The sequence below is a fragment of the Mobula hypostoma genome, chromosome 2, assembly GCF_963921235.1.
Source record: "Mobula hypostoma chromosome 2, sMobHyp1.1, whole genome shotgun sequence".
Taxonomy (NCBI): Eukaryota; Metazoa; Chordata; class Chondrichthyes; order Myliobatiformes; family Myliobatidae; genus Mobula; species Mobula hypostoma.
This window is the reverse complement of record NC_086098.1, coordinates 77,544,408-77,565,418: the sequence shown is the minus strand read 5'-3', so window position 1 is coordinate 77,565,418 and position 21,011 is coordinate 77,544,408. Positions and strand designations below refer to the sequence as shown.

Here is a 21,011-nt window from a genome sequence, read left to right as displayed (position 1 = left end):
AATTAAAGTATGATATGGAAGTTAGAAGCAATGTTGATAAAATTGACAAGCTCAGCATAGTTTTATGGTGATTGGAGGAAAGTATAGGGGAGATGTTTTTTATTCAGTTACAGGTTGTGTGTGTCGCCAACTAAGCCAGCATTTATTGCCCATCCCTAGTTGCCCTTGAGAAGGTCGTGATGAGCTGCCTTCTTGAACCTTTGCAGTTCCCGAGATATAGGTATGCCCACAGTGCTGTTAGGGAGGGAATTCCATGATTTTGACCCAGTGACAATGAAGGAATGGCGATATATTTGCAAGTCAGGAGGGTGAGTGACTTAGAGGGGGATTTCCAAGTGGTGGTGTTCCCAGATATCTGCTGTTCTCGTCCTTCTAGATGGTAGATGTCAAAGGTAAATTATTTTACGCAGAGAGTGGTGTGTGTGTGGATGCCGGTAGAGGTAGATCCACTAGGGACATTTTAGAGACTTTTAGACAGGCACATGGATAATCAAAAAAATGGAAGATTATGTAGAAGGGAAGGGTTAGATTGATCTTCGAGTAGATTAAAGGGTCAACACACCATCGAAACATGCAGTAAAATGTTTTACATCACCAACCAACACAATCCAAAAATGTGTTGGGGGCAGCCTGCAAGTGTTGCTGTGCTTCCACTGCCAATTTAGTGTGCCTTCAACTCACTAACACTAACTCAGTCATCTCTGGAAGGACACTGGAGCACTGAGAGGAAACCCACGTAGTCATGGGGTGAACATAAAAACATCTTACAAACAGTTGCAGGAATTGAACTGCAATGGCTGGTTCTACAAAGTGTTACTCTAGCCACAATGCTACATGCCGTCGGAGATGGAGAGGATAGAAGGGAGGAAGAGAAAGTTACTGTCACAAACCTTGTCTCTGAAAGCCAAACTGCCGAAAGTCTTTGCCTTGAACAAATCCCTGGTAGACAAACGTTCCTTCAGGATCAGCTGATACCTAAATGCAAGATTCAGTATTTTTTAGGCTGTTTAGAGAACAGATAATGGCATCTTGTATAAAGATCATTCTGAGGTCTTTTTCATCATTATGTCTCATTGTCTCTCTCACAGAAAAGGATCACTTTGCATAGACAGCTGTTCAAAAACTGTTCCTTTGAAAAACATCCTCCCTTGACTAACATTTTTTTCTTTGGTACAAAAGGGGATGAGAAGTGACTTGATGGAAATGTATAGGATGACAAAAGCATGGACAGAGTGGGCAGACAGAGACACTTTCTCAGGGTGGAAATAACTAGTACGAGGGGCATAATTCTAAGGTGATGGAAGGAAAGTAGAGTGGTGAATGCGTGGAGCGTGTAAGTTAGGGGCAGTTGAGAGACTCTTAGACAGGCACATGGGTGATAGAAAAATGGAGAGCTATGGGGGAGGGAGGGTTAGATTGATCTTTGAGTAGATTAAAGTGGCGGCACAACCTTGTGGGCCAAAGAGTCTGCACTGTGCTATGTTCTATGATTGTCAGCAAAGTGGGAACTGTAGCCACTGAACGGTGACAGCTTTTGTAAGGGTAGAAGATCGTGGTGGACGTGTCCAACCCGCACCCCCATTCAAACCATTTTTTACACAAGCACCAGTGAGATTGTTCTGAACCAGTGCTCAACAGCTGGTATGGAAATTGCAAGGCATCTGATCACAACACCCTACAAAGGATTATAAGGACGGCTGAAAGGATCATTTGGGTCTCTCTTGATACATCCACCATATTAATCAGGAGCACTACATACACAGGGCCTTTAGCATTGTCAATTATCTTTCTCATCTGTCCAGCAACCTCTCGGATCCACCCCTACCATCAGACAGGAGGTACATAGCATGGGACAAGAGCTATTTGGATGGGGAAATAGCTTCTTCTCCCAGGCCATGACACTACTGAGCTCCCTGCAACTACCCAGGTCTCACCTCATTGTATGAGGCTCCAGTAGTGTTATTCTGTTTGCTTTTTATTTACTATTATTTGTGGTAATATTACTTGTTGTCCACCTATGTCTGAAAGAACATCGGGAACATTGTTTTGTTTAACTGTACACATACGTATGGTTGAATGATAATAAAGTTAAACTTTTAGAGTAGACAGCAATCAGGAGAGGAAAACTTGATGACTGTATTGAGAACATCCAGTCACTTCTACTATGGCCAGATTAATTCCCCACTGACTGTGATGTAATTAGACTTTAAAGAGAGACATTGAACCATTAAGAGACACAGCAGCATCTGTAGAGGAGGAGGGTTCTTGACATTTCATATTGTGACTCTGCATTGAGGCTTCTTATTAAGAAAATCCTGTTTGCCTTTGATGGGATCCAATTGCAAAATAATTTAGCTACTGATTAGTTTGATGTAATGTTGTACTTACATGACCATCCAAAGCCCAGTTATCATTTCTGAACTTGCTTACAAAGATCTCAATAGGTCCTTTAATCTGATACACTTTTAAATAAAGTCGAGTCTCTTCTCTCTTGTAGATTCCTTCAAGCAAAAAGAACACAATGATTGGGTTTGATAGAACCACAGAACACTACAGTGCAGAAACAAACCCTTCAGCCTATTTAGTTTGCACTGAACTTTTATTCTGCCTCATTCCAGCAACCTGCACCTAGACTATAGCCTTCCATACCCCTCGTGTCCATTTACCTATTTGAATTTTTCTTAACCCATGTCCATAACTTCTGCCAGTTTGATCCACACTCTAACCACTCTCTGAATGAAGAAGTTTCCTCTCAGGCTCCCCTTAAACATCCCATCTTTCACCCTAAATTCATGACCTCTAGTTATAGCTTCACTACAATCTCAGTTGAAAGATCCTGCATGCATTTATACAATGTCCCTCATTTATACTAGCAGTAAATTAAAGTGGATTCATTCATTTCTTAGTACCTTAATGTCATCAGACTTTAGTAATAGCCCTGATAAAGATGGTGGAATGCCTGTGCTGAATGTAGTCTTTCTACATGGCTGTACCTTGGTGTCAACATCTCTGAGGGTCTATCCTGGGTCCAACATATTGATGCAATTACAAAGAAGGCAGGACAGTGGCTATATTTCATTAGAACTTTGAGTCTTGGTACGCCATCAAGGGCACTCTCAAATTTCTAGAAATGTACCTTGGAGAGCATTCTAACTGGCTATATCACCATCTGACATGGAGGGGCCACGGCACCAGATCCAAAAACGCTGCAGAAAGTTGTAAACTCAGCCAGCTACATCATGGGCGCTAGTCTCGCCAGCACTGAGGACATCTTCGAAAGGCAGCATCCATCATTAAGGGCTCCCATCACCCAGGACATGCCCTCTTCTCAATGCTACCATCAAAAAAGAGCTACAGGAATCTGAAGAGACACACTCAATGTTTCAGGAACAGCTTCTTTCCCTCCATCATCAGATTTCTGAATGGACAATGAACCCATGAACACTTGCTCACTATTTTTTTTCTTTTTGCTCTTTTTTTTCTCTACTTACATAATTTTATATATACAGTAATATATATTTCTTATTGTGATTTAAAGTTTTTTATATTATGTATTGTGAAGTTCTGCTGCCACAAAACAGCAAATTTTATGACACATGCCAATGATATTAAACCAATTCTAGTCTGATTCTCTCAGGAATTCGGGATAGGATTCATTTGTAAAGGAACACACAGGGAATGTTGTTTCAACACCTCTCTTATCCTCCTCAGCAAGTTGGATATAGCAGCTGAGTATTTACTTATTGCAGGTAGTACTGGGAATGAATGTTTATGGTGGAATGTATATCATTCACCTTTGCCCTACTTGGTGGTGTTTGATTAGATTGTTTAATTGTTATTGAACTTCCCATGCCCTCTTCTTGCTGCTGCTGTCAGGAAGGTGGTACAGGACTGTCCGGACCTGCATCACCAGGTTCAGGAACTGTTATTACCCCTCAACCATTAGGTTCACTTGCCCCATCACTGAAATGTTCCCACTGAACGGGACTCACTGTCGAGGACTCTTCACCACAAGTTCTCCACATTTATTGTTTATTTATTATTATTATTTTGGTCTCTTCCTTTTTGTATTTGCAATTTGCTTTTTTTGCACATTGGTTGTTGTCCACCCTGAGGGTGTGGTCTTTCCATTTGTGTTTCTTGTATTTAGTGTCATTGCCTACAAGAATACAAATCTCAGGGTTGTATATGGTGACATGCATGTACTTTGCGTACTTTGATTATAAATTAATTTGAACTTTGATTGTGAAGCAACAAGTTTTATGCCTCTTTCCATGACTTCTGAGTGAATTTTGGATCAAAAGTATCAGCACCAACATTGTTGAACTTCTTTCCTGTTGCCACAGCTGCTCACATTATGATCTGCGTGGAAAGTATTCCATAATACTTGCACACAGCAGGAATTCTGGAGATGCTGGAAATTCATATCAAAGTTGCTGGTGAACGCAGCAGGCCAGGCAGCATCTCTAGGAAGAGGTACAGTCGACATTTAAGGCCAAGACCCTTCGTCAGGAATAACTGAAGGAAGAGTTAGTAAGAGATCTTCCCCTCCCACTTTCAAATCTCTTACTAACTCTTCCTTCAGTTAGTCCTGACGAAGGGTCTCGGCCTGAAACGTCGACTGTACCTCTTCCTAGAGATGCTGCCTAGCCTGCTGCGTTCACCAGCATCTTTGATGTGTGTTACCATAATACTTGCAAATGGTGGAAAACCTTCAGAGGTAAGTCACTTGCAAAGACATGCTGTCTCTGATCAGTTTGTGTAGCCATGGTAACCCCAGGATGTTGGTGAAGAATTGAATAGCTGTAATTCTATCCACTGTCAAAGTTGAATGTTAGACTCTCTGATGTTGAATGTGCAAATATTACTTGTGGGAGCATTTGATCTATTGAGTTGCAGATTAAACTGAATGTTGTGTCACAATTATGCCCAATGGAAGAGGTGAGAAGAAAGAACTTCCGGGGTGAGAGATGTCCTTGATTATACTGGCTGCATTACTGAGGCATCAAGGAGTGCAGAGAGATTCCATCGAAGGGACTAACCTTAAGGTGATTGGGTCTCAAAACTGCATTGAGAAACTTCTGCAGTCATGCTAGATTTGCGGGGGATGGGAACCTGAGTGCCAGAGCAGATAGTGAAGCAGGGGTGAAAATAAATGATATTAGAAGTTCATGCAAAGTCAAAAATAGAAGGGTTCTGTGTGGTGGTAATAATCTTCTGAAGTGTGTCTATTTCAATGCAAGGAATATTGTGGGGAAGGCTGATGAGCTGAGGGTGTGGATTGACACATGGAATTACGACATTATAGCCATTAGTGAAACTTGGCTGCAGGAGGGGCAGGACTGGCATCTTAATATTCCAGGGGTTCGATGTTTCAGATGTGATAGAGGCAGAGAAATGAAGGGTGGGGGGGTGGTGGCATTGCTTGTCAGGGAAAATGTTAAAGCAGTGCTCAGGCAGGACAGATTAGAGGGCTTGTCTACCGAGGCCATATGGGTGGAGCTGAGAAACAGCAAAGGTATGACCACATTAATGGGGTTGTATTATAGACCACCCAATAGTCAGCAAGAATTGGAGGAGCAAATCTGCAGCGAGATAGCAGACAACTGCAGGAAATAAATTTGTGATAGTAGGGGACTTCAATTTTCCACATTGATTGGGATTCCCATACTGTTAAAGGTCCAGATGGGTTAGAGTTTGTAAAACGTGTTCAGGAAAGTTTTCTAAATCAGTATATAGAGCTACCAACTAGAGAGGATGCAATATTAGATCTCCTATTAGGAAATGAGTTAGGACAGCTGACGGAAGTGTGTGTAGGGGAACACTTTGGTTCCAGTGATCATAACACCATTAGTTTCAACTTGGTCATGGATAAAGATAGATCTGGTCCTCAGGTTGAGGTTCTAAACTGGAAAAAGGCCAAATTTGAAGAAATGAGAAAGGATCTAAAAAGTGTGGATTGGGACAGGTTGTTCTCTGGCAAGGATATGATTGGTAAGTGGGAGGCCTTCAAAGGTGAAATTTTGAGAGTGCAGAGTTTGTATGTTCCTGTCAGGGTTAAAAGAAGACATGAGGTTGCCTTTGCAGTCAAAGTGAAGGATAATCCAAAGAGCTTTTACAGGTATATTAAGAGCAAAAGGATAGTAAGGGATAAAATTGGTCCTCTTGAAGATCAGAGTGGTTAGCTATGTATGGAACCAAAAGAAATGGGGGAGATCTTAAATGTTTTTTTTTCGCGTCTGTATTTACTAAGGAAACTGGCATGGAGTCAATGAAACCTATACAGATTGAAGAGGAGAAGGTACTTGCTATCTTGAGGCAAATCAGAGTAGATCAATCCCCAGGACCTGACAGGGTATTCCCTTGGACCTTGAAGGAGACTAGTGTTGAAATTGCAGGGGCCCTGGCAGATATATTTAAAATGTTGGTATCTATGGGTGAGGTGCTGGAGGATTGGAAGATAGCTCATGTTGTTCCATTGTTTAAAAAAGGCTCTAAAAGTAATCCGGGAAATTATAGACTGGTAAGTTTGACGTCAGTAGGAGGTAAATTATTGGAAGGAGTACTAAGAGATAGGATCTACAAGTGTTTGGATAGACAGGGACTTATTAGGGACAGTCAACATGGCTTTGTGCATGGTAGGTCATGTTTAACCAATCTATTGGAGTTTTTCAAGGAGGTTACCTGGAAAGTAGTGGATGTTGTCTACATGAACTTCAGTAAGGCCTTTGACAAGGTCGCGCATGGGAGGTTAGTTAGGAAAACTCAGTCACTCGGTATACATGGAGAGGTGGTAAATTGGATTAGACATTGGCTCAATGGTAGAAGCCAAAGAGTGGTAGTAGAGAATTGCTTCTCTGAGTGGAGGCCTGTGACTAGTGGTGTGCCACAGGGATCAGTGCTGGGTCCATTGTTATTTGTCATCTACATCAATGATCTGGATGATAATGTGGTAAATTAGATCAGCAAATTTGCTGATGATACAAAGATTGGAGGGGTAGTGGACAGTGAGGAAGGTTTTCAAAGCTTGCAGAGGGATTTGGACCAATTGGGAAAAATGGCAGATGGAGTTTAATACAGACAAGTGTGAGGTATTGCACTTTGGAAGGACAAACCAAGGTAGAACATACAAGGTAAACGGTAGGGCACTGAGGAGTTTAGTAGAACAGAGGGATCTGGGAATACAGATACAAAATTCCCCAAAAGTGGCATCACAGGTGGATAGGGTCATAAAGAGAACATTTAGTACATTGGTTTTATAAATTGAGTATAAGAGTTGGAATGTTATGGTGAGGTTGTAAAACGCATTGGTGAGGCCGAATTTGGAGTATTGTGTGCAGTTTTGGTCACCAAATTACAGGAAGGATATAAATAAGGTTGAAAGAGTGCAGAGAAGGTTTACAAGGATGTTGCCGGGACTTGAGAAACTCAGTTACAGAGAAAGGTTGAATAGGTTAGGACTTTATTCCCTGGAGCGTAGAAGAATGAGGGGAGATTTGATAGAGGTATATAAAATTATGATGGGTATAGACAGAGTGAATGCAAGCAGGCTTTGAGGCAAGGGGAGGGAAAAAAAAGATGAAGGGGGAAAAGTTTAAAGGGAACATTGGGGGGGGGGAACTTCTTCATGCTGGTGGGAATGTGGAATGAGCTGCCAGATGAAGGGGTGGTAAATGCGGGCTCACTTTTAACATTTAAGAAAAATTTGCACAGGTACATGGATGAGAGTTGTATGGAGGGATATGGTCCAGGTGCAGGTCAGTGGGACTAGGCAGAAAAATGGTTTGGCACGGCCAAGAATGGTCAAAGGGCCTGTTTCTGTGCTGTAATGTTCTATGTCCTGCCTGTGGGATGATTGACTTCTGCTAAGACCAATCGTCCTCTGTCAGAGGCATAACTCCAACCATTGAAGCCACACTTGTCTAAATGGAGTGTAGTCCTGATGAAGGGTCTCAGCCCGAAACTCTGACTGTTTATTCATTTCCATAGATGCTACCCGACTTCCTGAATCTCTTGTGTTTATAGAAACATAGAAAATAGGTGCAGGAGTAGGCCATTCGGCCCTTTGAGCCTGCACCGCCATTTATTATGATCATCCAACTCAGAACCCCGCCCCAGCCTTCCCTCCATACCCCCTGAACCCTGTAGCCACAAGGGCCATATCTAACTCCATCTTAAACATAGCCAATGAACTGGCCTCAACAGTTTCCCATGGCAGAGAATTCCACAGATTCACCACTCTCTGTGTGAAGAAGTTTTTCCTAATCTCGGTCCTAAAAGGCTTCCCCTCTATCTTCAAACTGTGACCCCTCGTTCTGGACTTCCCCAACATCGGGAACAATCTTCCTGCATCTAGCCTGTCCAATCCCTTTAGGATCTTATATGTTTCAATCAGATCCCCTCTCAATCTTCTAAATTCCAATGAGTACAAGCCCAGTTCATCCAGTCTTTCTTCATATGAAAGTCCTGCCATCCCAGGAATCAATCTGGTGAACCTTCTTTGTACTCCCTCTATGGCAAAGATGTCTTTCCTCAGATTAGGGGACCAAAACTGCACACAATACTCCAGGTGTGGTCTCACCAAGGCCTTGTACAACTGCAGTAGTACCTCCCTGCTCCTGTACTCGAACCCTCTCGCTATAAATGCCAGCATACCATTCGCCTTTTTCACTGCCTGCTGTACCTGCATGCCCACTTTCAATGACTGGTGTATAATGACACCCAGGTCTCGTTGCACCTCCCCTTTTCCTAATCGGCCACCATTCAGATAATAATCTGTTTTCCTATTTTTGCCACCAAAGTGGATAACTTCACATTTATCCACATTAAATTGCATCTGCCATGAATTTGCCCACTCACCCAACCTATCCAAGTCACCCTGCATCCTCTTAGCATCCTCCTCACTGCTAACACTGCCACCCAGCTTCGTGTCATCTGCAAACTTGGAGATGCTGCATTTAATTCCCTCATCCAAGTCATTAATATATATTGTAAACAACTGGGGTCCCAGCACTGAGCCTTGCGGTACCCCACTAGTCACCGCCTGCCATTCTGAAAAGGTCCCGTTTATTCCCACTCTTTGCTTCCTGTCTGCTAACCAATTCTCCACCCACACCAATACCTTACCCCCAATACAGTGTGCTTTAAGTTTGCACACTAATCTCCTGTGTGGGACCTTGTCAAAAGCCTTTTGAAAATCCAAATATACCACATCCACTGGTTCTCCCCTATCCAGTCTACTAGTTACATCCTCAAAAAATTCTATGTGATTCGTCAGACATGATTTTCCTTTCACAAATCCATGCTGACTTTGTCCGATCATTTCACCGCTTTCCAAATGTGCTGTTATCACATCCTTGATAACTGACTCCAGCAGTTTCCCCACCACTGACGTTAGGCTAACCAGTCTATAATTCCCTGGTTTCTCTCTCCCTCCTTTTTTAAAAAGTGGGGTTACATTAGCCACCCTCCAATCCTCAGGAACTAGTCCAGAATCTAACGAGTTTTGAAAAATTATCACTAATGCATCCACTATTTCTTGGGCTACTTCCTTAAGCACTCTAGGATGCAGACCATCTGGCCCTGGGGATTTATCTGCCTTCAATCCCTTCAATTTACCTAACACCACTTCCCTACTAACATGTATTTCACTCAGTTCCTCCATCTCACTGGACCCTCTGTCCCTTACTATTTCTGGAAGATTATTTATGTCCTCCTTAGTGAAGACAGAACCAAAGTAATTATTCAATTGGTCTGCCATGTCCTTGCTCCCCATAATCAATTCACCTGTTTCTGTCTGCAGGGGACCTACATTTGTCTTTACCAGTCTTTTCCTTTTTACATATCTATAAAAGCTTTTACAGTCCGTTTTTATGTTCCCCGCCAGTTTTCTCTCATAATCTTTTTTCCCCTTCCTAATTAAGCCCTTTGTCCTCCTCTGCTGAACTCTGAATTTCTCCCAGTCCTCAGATTGAAGTCACCCATTATAACTGCTGTTCCTTTATTGCACACATTTCTAATTTCCTGTTTAATACCATCTCCGACCTCACTACTACTGTTAGGTGGCCTGTACACAACTCCCACCAGCGTCTTCTGCCCCTTAGTGTTACGCAGCTCTACCCATATCGATTCCACATCTTCCCGGCTTATGTCCTTCCTTTCTGTTACGTTAATCTCTTCTTTAACCAGCAACGCCACCCCACCTCCCCTTCCTTCATGTCTATCCCTCCTGAATATTGAATATCCCTGAACGTTGAGCTCCCATCCCTGGTCACCCTGGAGCCATGTCTCTGTGATCCCAACTATATCATAATCATTTATAACAATCTGCACTTTCAATTCATCCACCTTATTACGAATGCTCCTTGCATTGACACCCAAAGCCTTCAGGCTTGCTTTTTACAACACTTTTAGCCCTTATACAATTATGTTGAAAAGTGGCCCTTTTTAACGCTTGCCCTGGATTTGTCGGCCTGCCACTTTTACTTTTCTCCTTAGTACTTTTTGCTTCTACCCTCACTTTACACCCCTCTGTCTCTCTACACTGGTTCCCATCCCTCTGTTGTGAACTAACCTCCTCACGCCTAGCCTCTTTAATTTGATTCCCACCCCCCAACCATTCTAGTTTAAAGTCACCTCAGTAGCCCCCGCTAATCTCCCTGCCAGGATATTGGTCCCCCTAGGATTCAAGTGTAACCCGTCCTTTTTGTACAGGTCACGCCTGCGCCAAAAGAGGTCCCAATGATCCAAAAACTTGAATCCCTGCCCCCTGCTCCAATCCCTCAGCCACGCATTTATCCTCCACCTCATCGCATTCCTACTCTCACTGTCGCGTGGCACAGGCAGTAATCCTGAGATTACTACCTTTGCGGTCCTTTTTCTCAACTCCCTTCCGAGCTCCCTATATTCTCCTTTCAGGACCTCATCCCTTTTCCTACCTATGTCATTGGTACCTATATGTACCACGACCTCTGGCTCCTCACCCTCCCACTTCAGGATATCTTGGACACGATCAGAAATATCCCGGACCCTGGCACCAGGGAGGCAAACTACCATCTGGGTCTCTGGACTGCGTCCACAGAATCGCCTATCTGACCCCCTTACTATCGAGTCCCCTATCACAACTGCCCTCCTCTTCCTTGCCCTACCCTTCTGAGCTACAGGGCCGGACTCTGTGCCGGAGGCACAGCCACTGTCGCTTCTCCCGGGTACGCTGTCCCCCCCAACAGTACTCAAACAGGAGTACCTGTTGTTTAGGGGCACAGTCACCGGGGTACTCCCCATCACCTGACTTTTCCCCTTCCCCCTCCTAACCGTGACCCACTTGTCTGCCTCCCGTGGTCCCGGCGTGACCACCTGCCTTCCACTCCTCTCTATCACCTCCTCACTCTCCCTGACCAGACGAAGGTCATCGAGCTGCAGCTCCAGTTCCGTAACGCGGTCCCTTAGGAGCTGCATCTCGATGCACTTGGCGCAGATGTAGACGTCCGTTTATGTAATACATTGTGATTGTTCTGTTGCTTCAGAACCTTTTACCATATCCCAAAAGTACTAGTGAAGAAAAATAGATCACCTGAAAATGAGATTGTACCAGCCATCCAACCAAGGACTCTCTGCTTCTCTCTGTTTCTCGCTGCCTCAGTAAAGCAGCCAGCATAATCAAAGACCCCTCCCACCCCATACATTCTTACTTTTTGCCTCTTCCATTGAACAGAAGTCCTTCAAGCTGAGGCAAAATTTCACCTGGAAGGCTGTTGGGTTCATTCTCCATATCCAGTGCATCTCTTCAACATTGCTGATACCCAGCATATATTGGGGCACCACTTCATCACGCACCTTCTTTCCATCCACAACAACAGGCAGGATTTCCCTGGGGCCGTACATTTTAATTCCAATTCCAATCCCCATTCTGAAATATCGGTGTCGCTTATTCTTAACCTTAGTTTCTGAAATTCTGTCATTTGGACCAGGTCTTTGAAAAGCTCTGGTATTAAAAGTGCACCGGCAAAACCAAAACTGGGCAAGAATGAGTATTTGCTACTTGATACCAATTCACAAGCTACCCCGCAGACATCCATCAACATCTCTGAAACTCACAGTAATAACCACCAAGAACGACAAGGTAATGTAATGGTTAGTGTAATGCTATTATAGCCTCAGTAACATGGGTTAATTTCTGCTACTGTCTGTAAGGAGTTTGTACGTTCTCTCTGTGATAGCATGGGCTCCTCACGGTGCTCTGGTTTCCTCCCACATTCCAAAGAGGTATGTATTGGTAGGTTAATTGGTCACGTGGGTGTAAATGGACAGTGAGGGCTCATTGGGCTAAGACCTGCTATCGTCATCCATTACCAAAGAAAAAAAATAAATTTCCCCTCCAAATCGGCTTTCATTGTCATTTAAGGATACACTGCTGTGTCAAAATCCTGCAACAATTTCCTCTACTTTAAATTGTTGTAGTGAATCAAGATGGTGGCTTAGAATCATAGAATCAGCACCTCAAGCACAGTTAGGGGCAGACTGGAACTGCTGGTCCTGTTAATGATGCCTCAATCCTGGAAAAAGCCCAGCTTATTTTCTTTTGAACAATATAGAGATTCAATTTTGGAAAGGTGTAATAATAAGAGGGTTGTGGTGTTGGGGATTTTAATTTACCTAATATTGGTTGGTACCTCATTAGTGCAAAAAGTTTAGATGGAGTGGAATTTACTAGAGGTGGCCAGGAGTAACTTCTGATACATGTAGACTAGCCGATTAAAGGAGAGGCTATACTGGATCTGGTACAAGGCAATGAACCTGGTCATGTGACAAATCTCTCCATGGGTGAGATTTTGGATGGTCAGACTTGAAGACAGAATACTGGGTTAATGGTAGGATTCTTGGCGGTGTGGAGGAACAGAGGTATCTTGTGGTTCACAGCCATAGATATCATGACGTTGCTGTATAGGGCAATAGGATGGTTACGAAGGGCTTCATTAGGTGGGGGATTAAGTTAAAGAGCCATGAAGTAATGTTACAGCTCTATAAAACTCTGGTTAGACCACATTTCAAATATTGTATTCAATTCTTGCCATTTCAGTATAGGTAAGACGCAAGAAATTTACAGAGAGGGCAGAGGAGATTTACTAGGATGCTGCCTGGAGTGAAGAGCATATATTAGGTTGAGTGATATAGGGTTTTGCTCCAAAGGGAAAAGGATGTGACTTGTTATACAGTGGCATGCAAAAGTTTGTGCACTCCTGGTCAAAATTTCTGTTACTGTGAACAACTAAGCAAGTAAAAGATGAACTGTTTTCCAAAAGGCATAAAGTTAAAGATGACACATTTCTTTAATATTTTTAGCAAGAAAACTTCTTTATTTCCATCTTTTACAGTTTCAAAATAACGGAAAAGGGCCCAAACCAAAAGTTTGGGCACCCTGCATGGCAGTACTTAGTAACACCCCCTTTGGCAAGTATCACAGCTTGTAAATGCTTTTTGTAGCCAGATAAGAATCTTTCAATTCCTGGTTGGCGGATTTTTGCCCATTCTTCCTTGCAAAAGGCTTCTAGTTCTGTGAGATTCTTGGGCCATCTTGCATGCATTGCTCTTTTGCGGTCTATTCACAGATTCCTGATGATGTTTAGGTCAGGGGACTGTGAGGGCCATGGCAAAATCTTCAGCTTGTGCCTCTTGAGGTAGTCCATTGTGCACTTTGAGGTGTGTTTAGGTTCATTATCCTGTTATAGAAGCCAACTTCTTTTCATCTTTGGCTTTTTTTTTTACAGACAGTGTGATGTTTGCTTGCAGAATTTGCTGTTATTTAATTGAATTCATTCTTCCCTCTACCAGTAAATGTTCCTAGTGCCATTGGCTGCAACACAAGCCCAAAGCATGATTGATCCACCCCTGTGCTTAACAGTTGGAAAGGTGTTCTTTTCATGAAATTCTGCACCTTTTTTTCTCCAAACATACCTTTGCTCATTGCAGCCAAAAAGTTCTATTCAAAAGGTTCAAAGGAATATCGAAACAAGCCTGATGCATTTTGGAAACAAGTCCTGTGGACTGATGAAGTTAAAATAGGACTTTTTGGCCGCAATGAACGGAGAAAAAAGGGTGCAGAATTGCATGAAAAGAACCCGTCTCCAACTGTTAAGCACGGGAGTGGATCGATCACGCTTTGGGCTTGTGTTGCAGCCAGTGGCACAGGGAACATTTCACTGGTAGAGGGAAGAATGGATTCAATTAAATACCAGCAAATTCTGGAAGCAAACATCACACGGTCTGTTTAAAAAAAAAAGCTGAAGGTGAAAAGAGGATGGCTTCTACAACAGGATAATAATCCTAAACACACCTCAAAATCCACAATGGACTACCTCAAGAGGCACAAGCTGAAGGTTTTGCCATGGCCCTTACAGTCCCCCGACCTAAACATCATTGAGAATCTGTGGATAGACCTCAAAAGAGCAGTACATGCAAGACGGCCCAAGAATCTCACAGAACTAGAAGCCTTTTGCAAGGAAGAATGGGGGAAAGTCCCCCAACCAAGAATTGAATGATTCTCATCTGGCTACAAAAAGCGTTTACAAGCTGTGATACTTGCCAAAGGGGGTGTTACTAAGTACTGCCATGCAGGGTGCCCAAGCTTTTGCTTTGGGCCCTTTTCCTTTTTTGTTATTTTGAAACTGTAAAAGATGGAAATAAAGAAATGTGTCATCTTGAACTGATTTCCAAAAGGCATAAAGTTAATCTTTTACTCGCTTAGTTGTTCACAGTAACAGAAATTTTGACCAGGAGTGCCCAAACGTTTGCGTGCCACTGTAGATGTTAAAGATGATAAAAGATACAGATCAACTGGACAGACAGAGACTTTTTCCCAGGGCAAAAAGACTAATATGTGGGTTCATAATTTTATGGTGATTGGAAGAATGTATAGGAGGGGATTTTTTTTTTAAAAACAGTGCAAGTGATGCATTGCAAGGATTGTGTTAAAAGCAGATACATTACAGAAATTTAAGGACTCTTAGATAAGTACATGGATGATAAAAAATGGAGGGCAATGTGGGTGGGGAGGGTTAGAAGCATGGAAGGGGTTATAAGATCAGCAAAACATCATGGACTGAAGCGCCTGTATATTCCACATCTGAATTTCCTGTCTGCTCTCGAGGTACAAAGCAATAAAACCTACCTGAGAGCTTTAGCTCCATGCTGCTGTGTTCAATGAAAGTAACATTCACTCGACCACTGGAAATATTAAAATAATTAACTGTTAGCGTTGCTGGCTGTTTCTTTCCAAGGTATTCGTAGAAGCCCTTCCAAAGAGAATTATGGGCAAACACATCTGGAGGAACTGAAAGAAATAGAAGGATATTTTACATTTAAAAAATCACAGACCAAGTTAGGGAGAAATCAAGAAACAAATATTTGTTCTACAAAAACATTGTTTACAGTTTTGTTGCCATAGATGATGGAAACAGATTCTTCAACCCAACAGGTCCATGCTAAGCAAGATTGTATATGCCAGGATCAAGAAATGGGCAGTAAAATCAGTGAACACTACTTACCCTGCAAAAACTCTCTTCCAAAAAGTGCCATGGAGCTATTAAAGCAGAAACTACATGCCATCTTTCCTTCCCCCAAACAGTTCAGCTAATCAGCCAATCAGCCATTCCAGTTAGCTCCCACTCCCTTTATCAATTATCTCAGTGACTGCACTGCATAGTAAATGCATGCTGGTATTTATGCACAATTTATTCCAAATCCATGGTTTATCCTCTAACTTTATTTTTACATAATTCTCTATAATTGTTGAAATTCATTTTTTGGTTGCATGTCATGCCCTGACCAACAAATCACAGCAAATTTCTAATACGTGTAAACGTATGTGATGAATAAATTTGATCCTTGATCCCCATCTGAACTAGTCCCATTTGCTGCATTTGTCCAATATCCCTAAAAGATATAGAAGCAGAATTAGGCCGTATGGCCCATCAAGTCTGCCCCACAATTCCACCATAGCTGATTTAGAATCCCTCTCAACCATATTCTGATTAATCAAGAAACTATCAACATTTGCCTTAAAGATACCTAATGACTTGGCCTGCATAGTAATATGTGGCAATGAATTCTATAGGTTCACGAAATGCTTCCTCATCTCTGTTCAAAACGGATGTCCTTCTCTACTGTGTCTGTGCCCTCTGGTCCTACAAATGTAGATTCCCACCGTATAGGAAACAGTCTCTCCACTTCCTCTCTATCTAGGCACTCAATATTCAATAGGATTCCCCCATCCCATTCCTCTAAACTCCAATGTGTACAGGCCAAAGTCATCAAACACTTCTCATATGTTAATCCTCAGTGTTCTGGGATCCTTTTCTGGACCCTCTCCAATGTCAGCACATCTTTTCTTAGATTAGGGCTCAAATCTGCAATCTGACCAATGCCTTATAAAGCCTCAGTATTACATCCTTGCTTTTGTATTCTACTCACGTCAAGTTTATTGTCATTTAACTATATACATGTATACCATCAAATGAGATAACATAAGACACAATAACTTAGTGAGACAAAATCTACAGATGAATCATGCATAAATAACAAACTAAGGTGCATAAATTAAATACTGTAAGGTACAGAACAGATTAACTAGTGATACTTTGAATGTGAGGCAGCAGGGAGTTCAGAAGCCTAACGGACTGAGGGAGGAAACTGTAAGAGGATGCTGGATGAGATCCTTGATAACACTAAGGGCCCTGCATATGCAGTAACTCTTGTTAAATGTTCCAGATGGATGACAGGGAGACCCCTATGATTCTCTCAACCATTCTGACAGTCCTTTGTAGGGACTTCTAGTCCAATACTTGGCTGCCCCCATATCAGATGGAGATGCACGTAGGCAGGACAACTCAGTGGTGTTCCTGAGAAATGCAGTTAAAATGGGGTGGAAATGGTGAGGAGGGAGAGGGGAGCCTCGCTTGCCACAATCCCCTTAGGAAATGGAGGTGCTGCTTTTCCTCTTGAAATGAATGTCAACAATGCATTTGCTTTCCAAACCACCGATTTAACCTGCAAGTTACCAACTAAGGAATCCTGCACGAGGACTCCCAAGTTACTTTGCACCTCTGACTTTTGAATTTTCTCCTCATTTAGAAAATAATCTACAACTTTTCTCCTTCTACCAAAGAGCATGACCATACACTTCCTTACACTATATTCCAACTGCCTCTTCTTTGCCTATCTAAGTCCTTCTGCAGGCACTATTCTTCCCAAACACCAGTTGTCCTTCAACTGATCTTTGCATTGTCCACAAACTCGGCCCCAAAGCCATCAATTCCTTCATCAAAATCAATGCAAAAAGCTGTCTCAACACTGAACCCTGCAGCACATCACTTGTCACCAGCAGCCAACGAGTAAAGCCTCCCTTTATTCTGAATCTTTGCTTTCTGTCAGTCAGACAATCTTCTATCCATGCTCGTATCTTTCCTGTAATATCATGGGCTCCTATCTTGTTAAGCAGCCTCATGTGTGGCAACTGGTCAGATGCCTTCGGAACATCCAGGTAAACAATATACACTAACTCTGCTTTGTCTATCCTGCCTATTATTTCCTCAAAGAATTCCAACAGATTTCTCAGGCAAGATTTCCTCTTAAGAAAACCATTCTCACTTTGGCCTATTTTGTCAAGTGCCTCCAATTACCCCAAAACTTCATCCTTAATAATGGGCTTCAATATCATACCAACCTGGCCTATATTTTTCCTTTCTTCTACCTCCCTCCCTTAAAAAATGGAGTGATATTTGCAACTTTCCAATCCTCCAGAACCATGCCAGAATCTTCTCATTCTTGAAATATTATTACTAATTCCTCCACAATACCTTCAGCCTCCTCATTCAGAACCCTGGGTGTAGTCCATCTGGTCCAGGTGACGTATCTACCTTCAGACTTTTCAGCTTCCCAAACACCTTCTCCTTCGTAATAGGAACAACACTCATTTTTGCCCTCTGAGACTTTAGCATTTCTGGCATTCAGCTAGTGTCTTACACAGTGAAGACTGATGCAAAATACATATTAAATTTGCCATTTCTTTGTCCTCCATCACTAGCTCTCGTGTCATTTTCCAGCAGTCAAATATCCACTCTCATCTCTCCTTTACTCTTTATATATCTGAAAAACCTTTTTGTATCCTCTTTTATATTATTGGCTATCTTACCTTCATGTTTCATTTTTTCTCTTTATGGCTTTTAAAGTTGCCTTCTGTTGGTCTTTAACTTCCCACTAATTTTTGCTGTACTGTATGCCCTTTCTTTTACATTTATGCTGTCTTTGATTTCCTTTGTCAACCACAATTGGCTCATCCCCCCCTTTAGAATACTACTCCATCTTTGGGATGTATCTCTCCTGCGCCTTCCAAATTGCTCACAGAAATTCCAGCCATTGACGTTCTTCTGTAATCCCTGCTAGTGTCTCCTTCAATTAACTTTGGCCATCTCCTCTCTCACCCATCTTTCCTATCCATGTACCTTTTGTTAATACATCTTCACCATCACTTCCTCCGGCATTGCATTCCATATACTGACCACTCCATGTCAATAGAATAGAAAAGTACAGCACAGTACAGGCTCTTCAGCCCACAATGTTGTGCCAACCATCAAACCCTGCCTCCCACATAACCTCCCACCTTAAATTCCTCCATATACCTGTCTAGTAGTCTCTTAAACTTCACTAGTGTATCTGCCTCCACCACTGACTCAGGCAGTGCATTCCACGCACCAACCACTCTCTGAGTAAAAAACCTTCCTCTAATATCCCCCTTCAAATTCCCACCCCTTACTTTAAAGCCATGTCCTCTTGTATTGAGCAGTGGTGCCCTAGGGAAGAGGCGCTGGCTATCCACTCTATCTATTCCTCTTATTATCTTGTACACCTCTATCATGTCTCCTCTCATCCTCCTTCTCTACAAAGAGTAAAGCCCTAGCTCCCTTAATCTCTGATCATAATCCATACTTTCTAAACCAGGCAGCATCCTGGTAAATCTCCTCTGTACCCTTTCCAATGCTTCCACATCCTTCCTATAGTGAGGTGACCAGAACTGGACACAATACTCCAAGTGTGGCCTAACCAGAGTTTTATAGAGCTGCATCATAACATCGCGGCTCTTAAACTCTATCCCTCGACTTATGAAAGCTAACACCCCATAAGCTTTCTTAACTACCCTATCCACCTGTGAGGCAACTTTCAGGGATCTGTGGACATGTACCCCGAGATCCCTCTGCTCCTCCACACTACCAAGTATCCTGCCATTTACTTTGTACTCTGCCTTGGAGTTTGTCCTTCTAAAGTGTACCACCTCACACTTCTCCAGGTTGAACTCCATCTGCCACTTCTCAGCCCACTTCTGCATCCTATCAATGTCTCTCTGCAATCTTTGACAATCCTCTACACTATCTACAACACCACCAACCTTTGTGTCGTCTGCAAACTTGCCAACCCACCCTTCTACCCCCAAATCCAGGTCGTTAATAAAAATCACGGAAACTAGAGGTCCCAGAACAGATCCTTGTGGGACACCACTAGTCACAATCCTCCAATCTGAATGTACTCCATCCACCACCACCCTCTGCCTTCTGCAGGCAAGCCAATTCTGAATCCACCTGGCCAAACTTCCCTGGATCACATGCCTTCTAACTTTCTGAATAAGACTACCATGTGGAACCTTGTCAAATGCCTTACTAAAATCCATATAGATCACATCCACAGCACTACCCTCATCTATATGCCTGGTCACCTCCTCAAAGAACTCTATCAGGCTTGTTAGACACGATCTGCCCTTCACAAAGCCATGCTGACTGTCCCTGATCAGACCATGATTCTCTAAATGCCTATAGATCCTATCTCTAAGAATATTTTCCAACAGCTTTCCCACCACAGACGTAAGGCTCACTGGTCTATAGTTACCCAGACTATCCCTACTACCTTTTTTGAACAAGGGGACAACATTCGCCTCCCTCCAATCCTCCGGTACCATTCCCGTGGACAACGAGGACATAAAGATCCTAGCCAGTGGCTCAGCAATCTCTTCTCTTGCCTCGTGGAGCAGCCTGGGGAATATTCCGTCAGGCCCTGGGGACTTATCCGTCCTAATGTATTTTAACATTAAAAAGTTGCTGCTCAAGTTTCTATTAAATCTCTCCCCCTCACCTGAAGTCTATGCCCTCTAGTTCATAATTCCCCAATGCTGAAGCAGAGACTGCGCACATTCACTCTTCCCCTCATGATTTTATAAGCATACTTCCTAGCATTGAGGACACCTTCAATTGGTGATGCCTCAGAAAGGCAGCATCCATCATTAAGGATCCTTTATCCCAGTACATGGCCCTTGTTACCATGAAGGAGGAGCTATTGGAGCCTGATGCCACACACTCAATGTAAAAATGGGTTGTCAGTGCAGCAGTACCCTGTCCGGGTGAAGAATCTCAACCCAAAACATCAATTGTCCATTCTCCTCCATAGAGTTGCCTGACTCACTGAGTTCTTCCTGCACCTTTTCAATACTGTTCTTATACCGTGCTTTCATTGAATTCCATTTGCAAAAGGGAACTCAAAATAACTAAAACTAACCTTTTATTATAAATAAACACCATTACAGCAAATACTTAGTGCCTGAAATGCTATGTTTATCGATCTTAAAAATATACATTAATAAGTGTGAGGTGGTTCATTTTGGTAGGCCAAATATGATGGCAGAATATAGTACTAATGGTAAGACTCTTGGCAGTGTGGAGGATCAGAGGAATCGTGGGGTCCAAGTCCATAGGACACTCAAAGCAGCTGCACAGTTTGACTCTGTGGTTAAGAAGGCATACGGTACATTGGCCCTCCTCAATTGTGGGATTGAGTTTAAGAGCTGAGAGGTAATGTTACAGCTATATAGGACCCTGGTGAGACCCCACTTGGAGTACTGTGCTCAGTTCTGGTCGCCTCACTACAGGAAGGATGTGGAAACTATCAAAAGGGTGCAGGGGAGATTTACAAGG

General features: G+C 42.7%; 1 protein-coding gene across 4 annotated transcripts in view; it reads right to left on the bottom strand.

Moving 5' to 3' along the window:
• Positions 1–21,011, bottom strand: part of LOC134341158 (CUB and sushi domain-containing protein 1-like) — a 2,430,601-nt gene that overhangs the window by 15,588 nt on the left and 2,394,002 nt on the right. For all 4 annotated transcript variants that reach the window (XM_063038952.1, XM_063038962.1, XM_063038968.1 and 1 more), the window contains 3 exons: positions 15,167–15,328; positions 2,389–2,501; positions 891–975 (listed from right to left, as the gene is read on the bottom strand). In XM_063038952.1, coding sequence (XP_062895022.1) covers positions 891–975; positions 2,389–2,501; positions 15,167–15,328 — 360 coding nt within the window. The remainder of the gene's footprint in view (positions 1–890; positions 976–2,388; positions 2,502–15,166; positions 15,329–21,011) is intronic.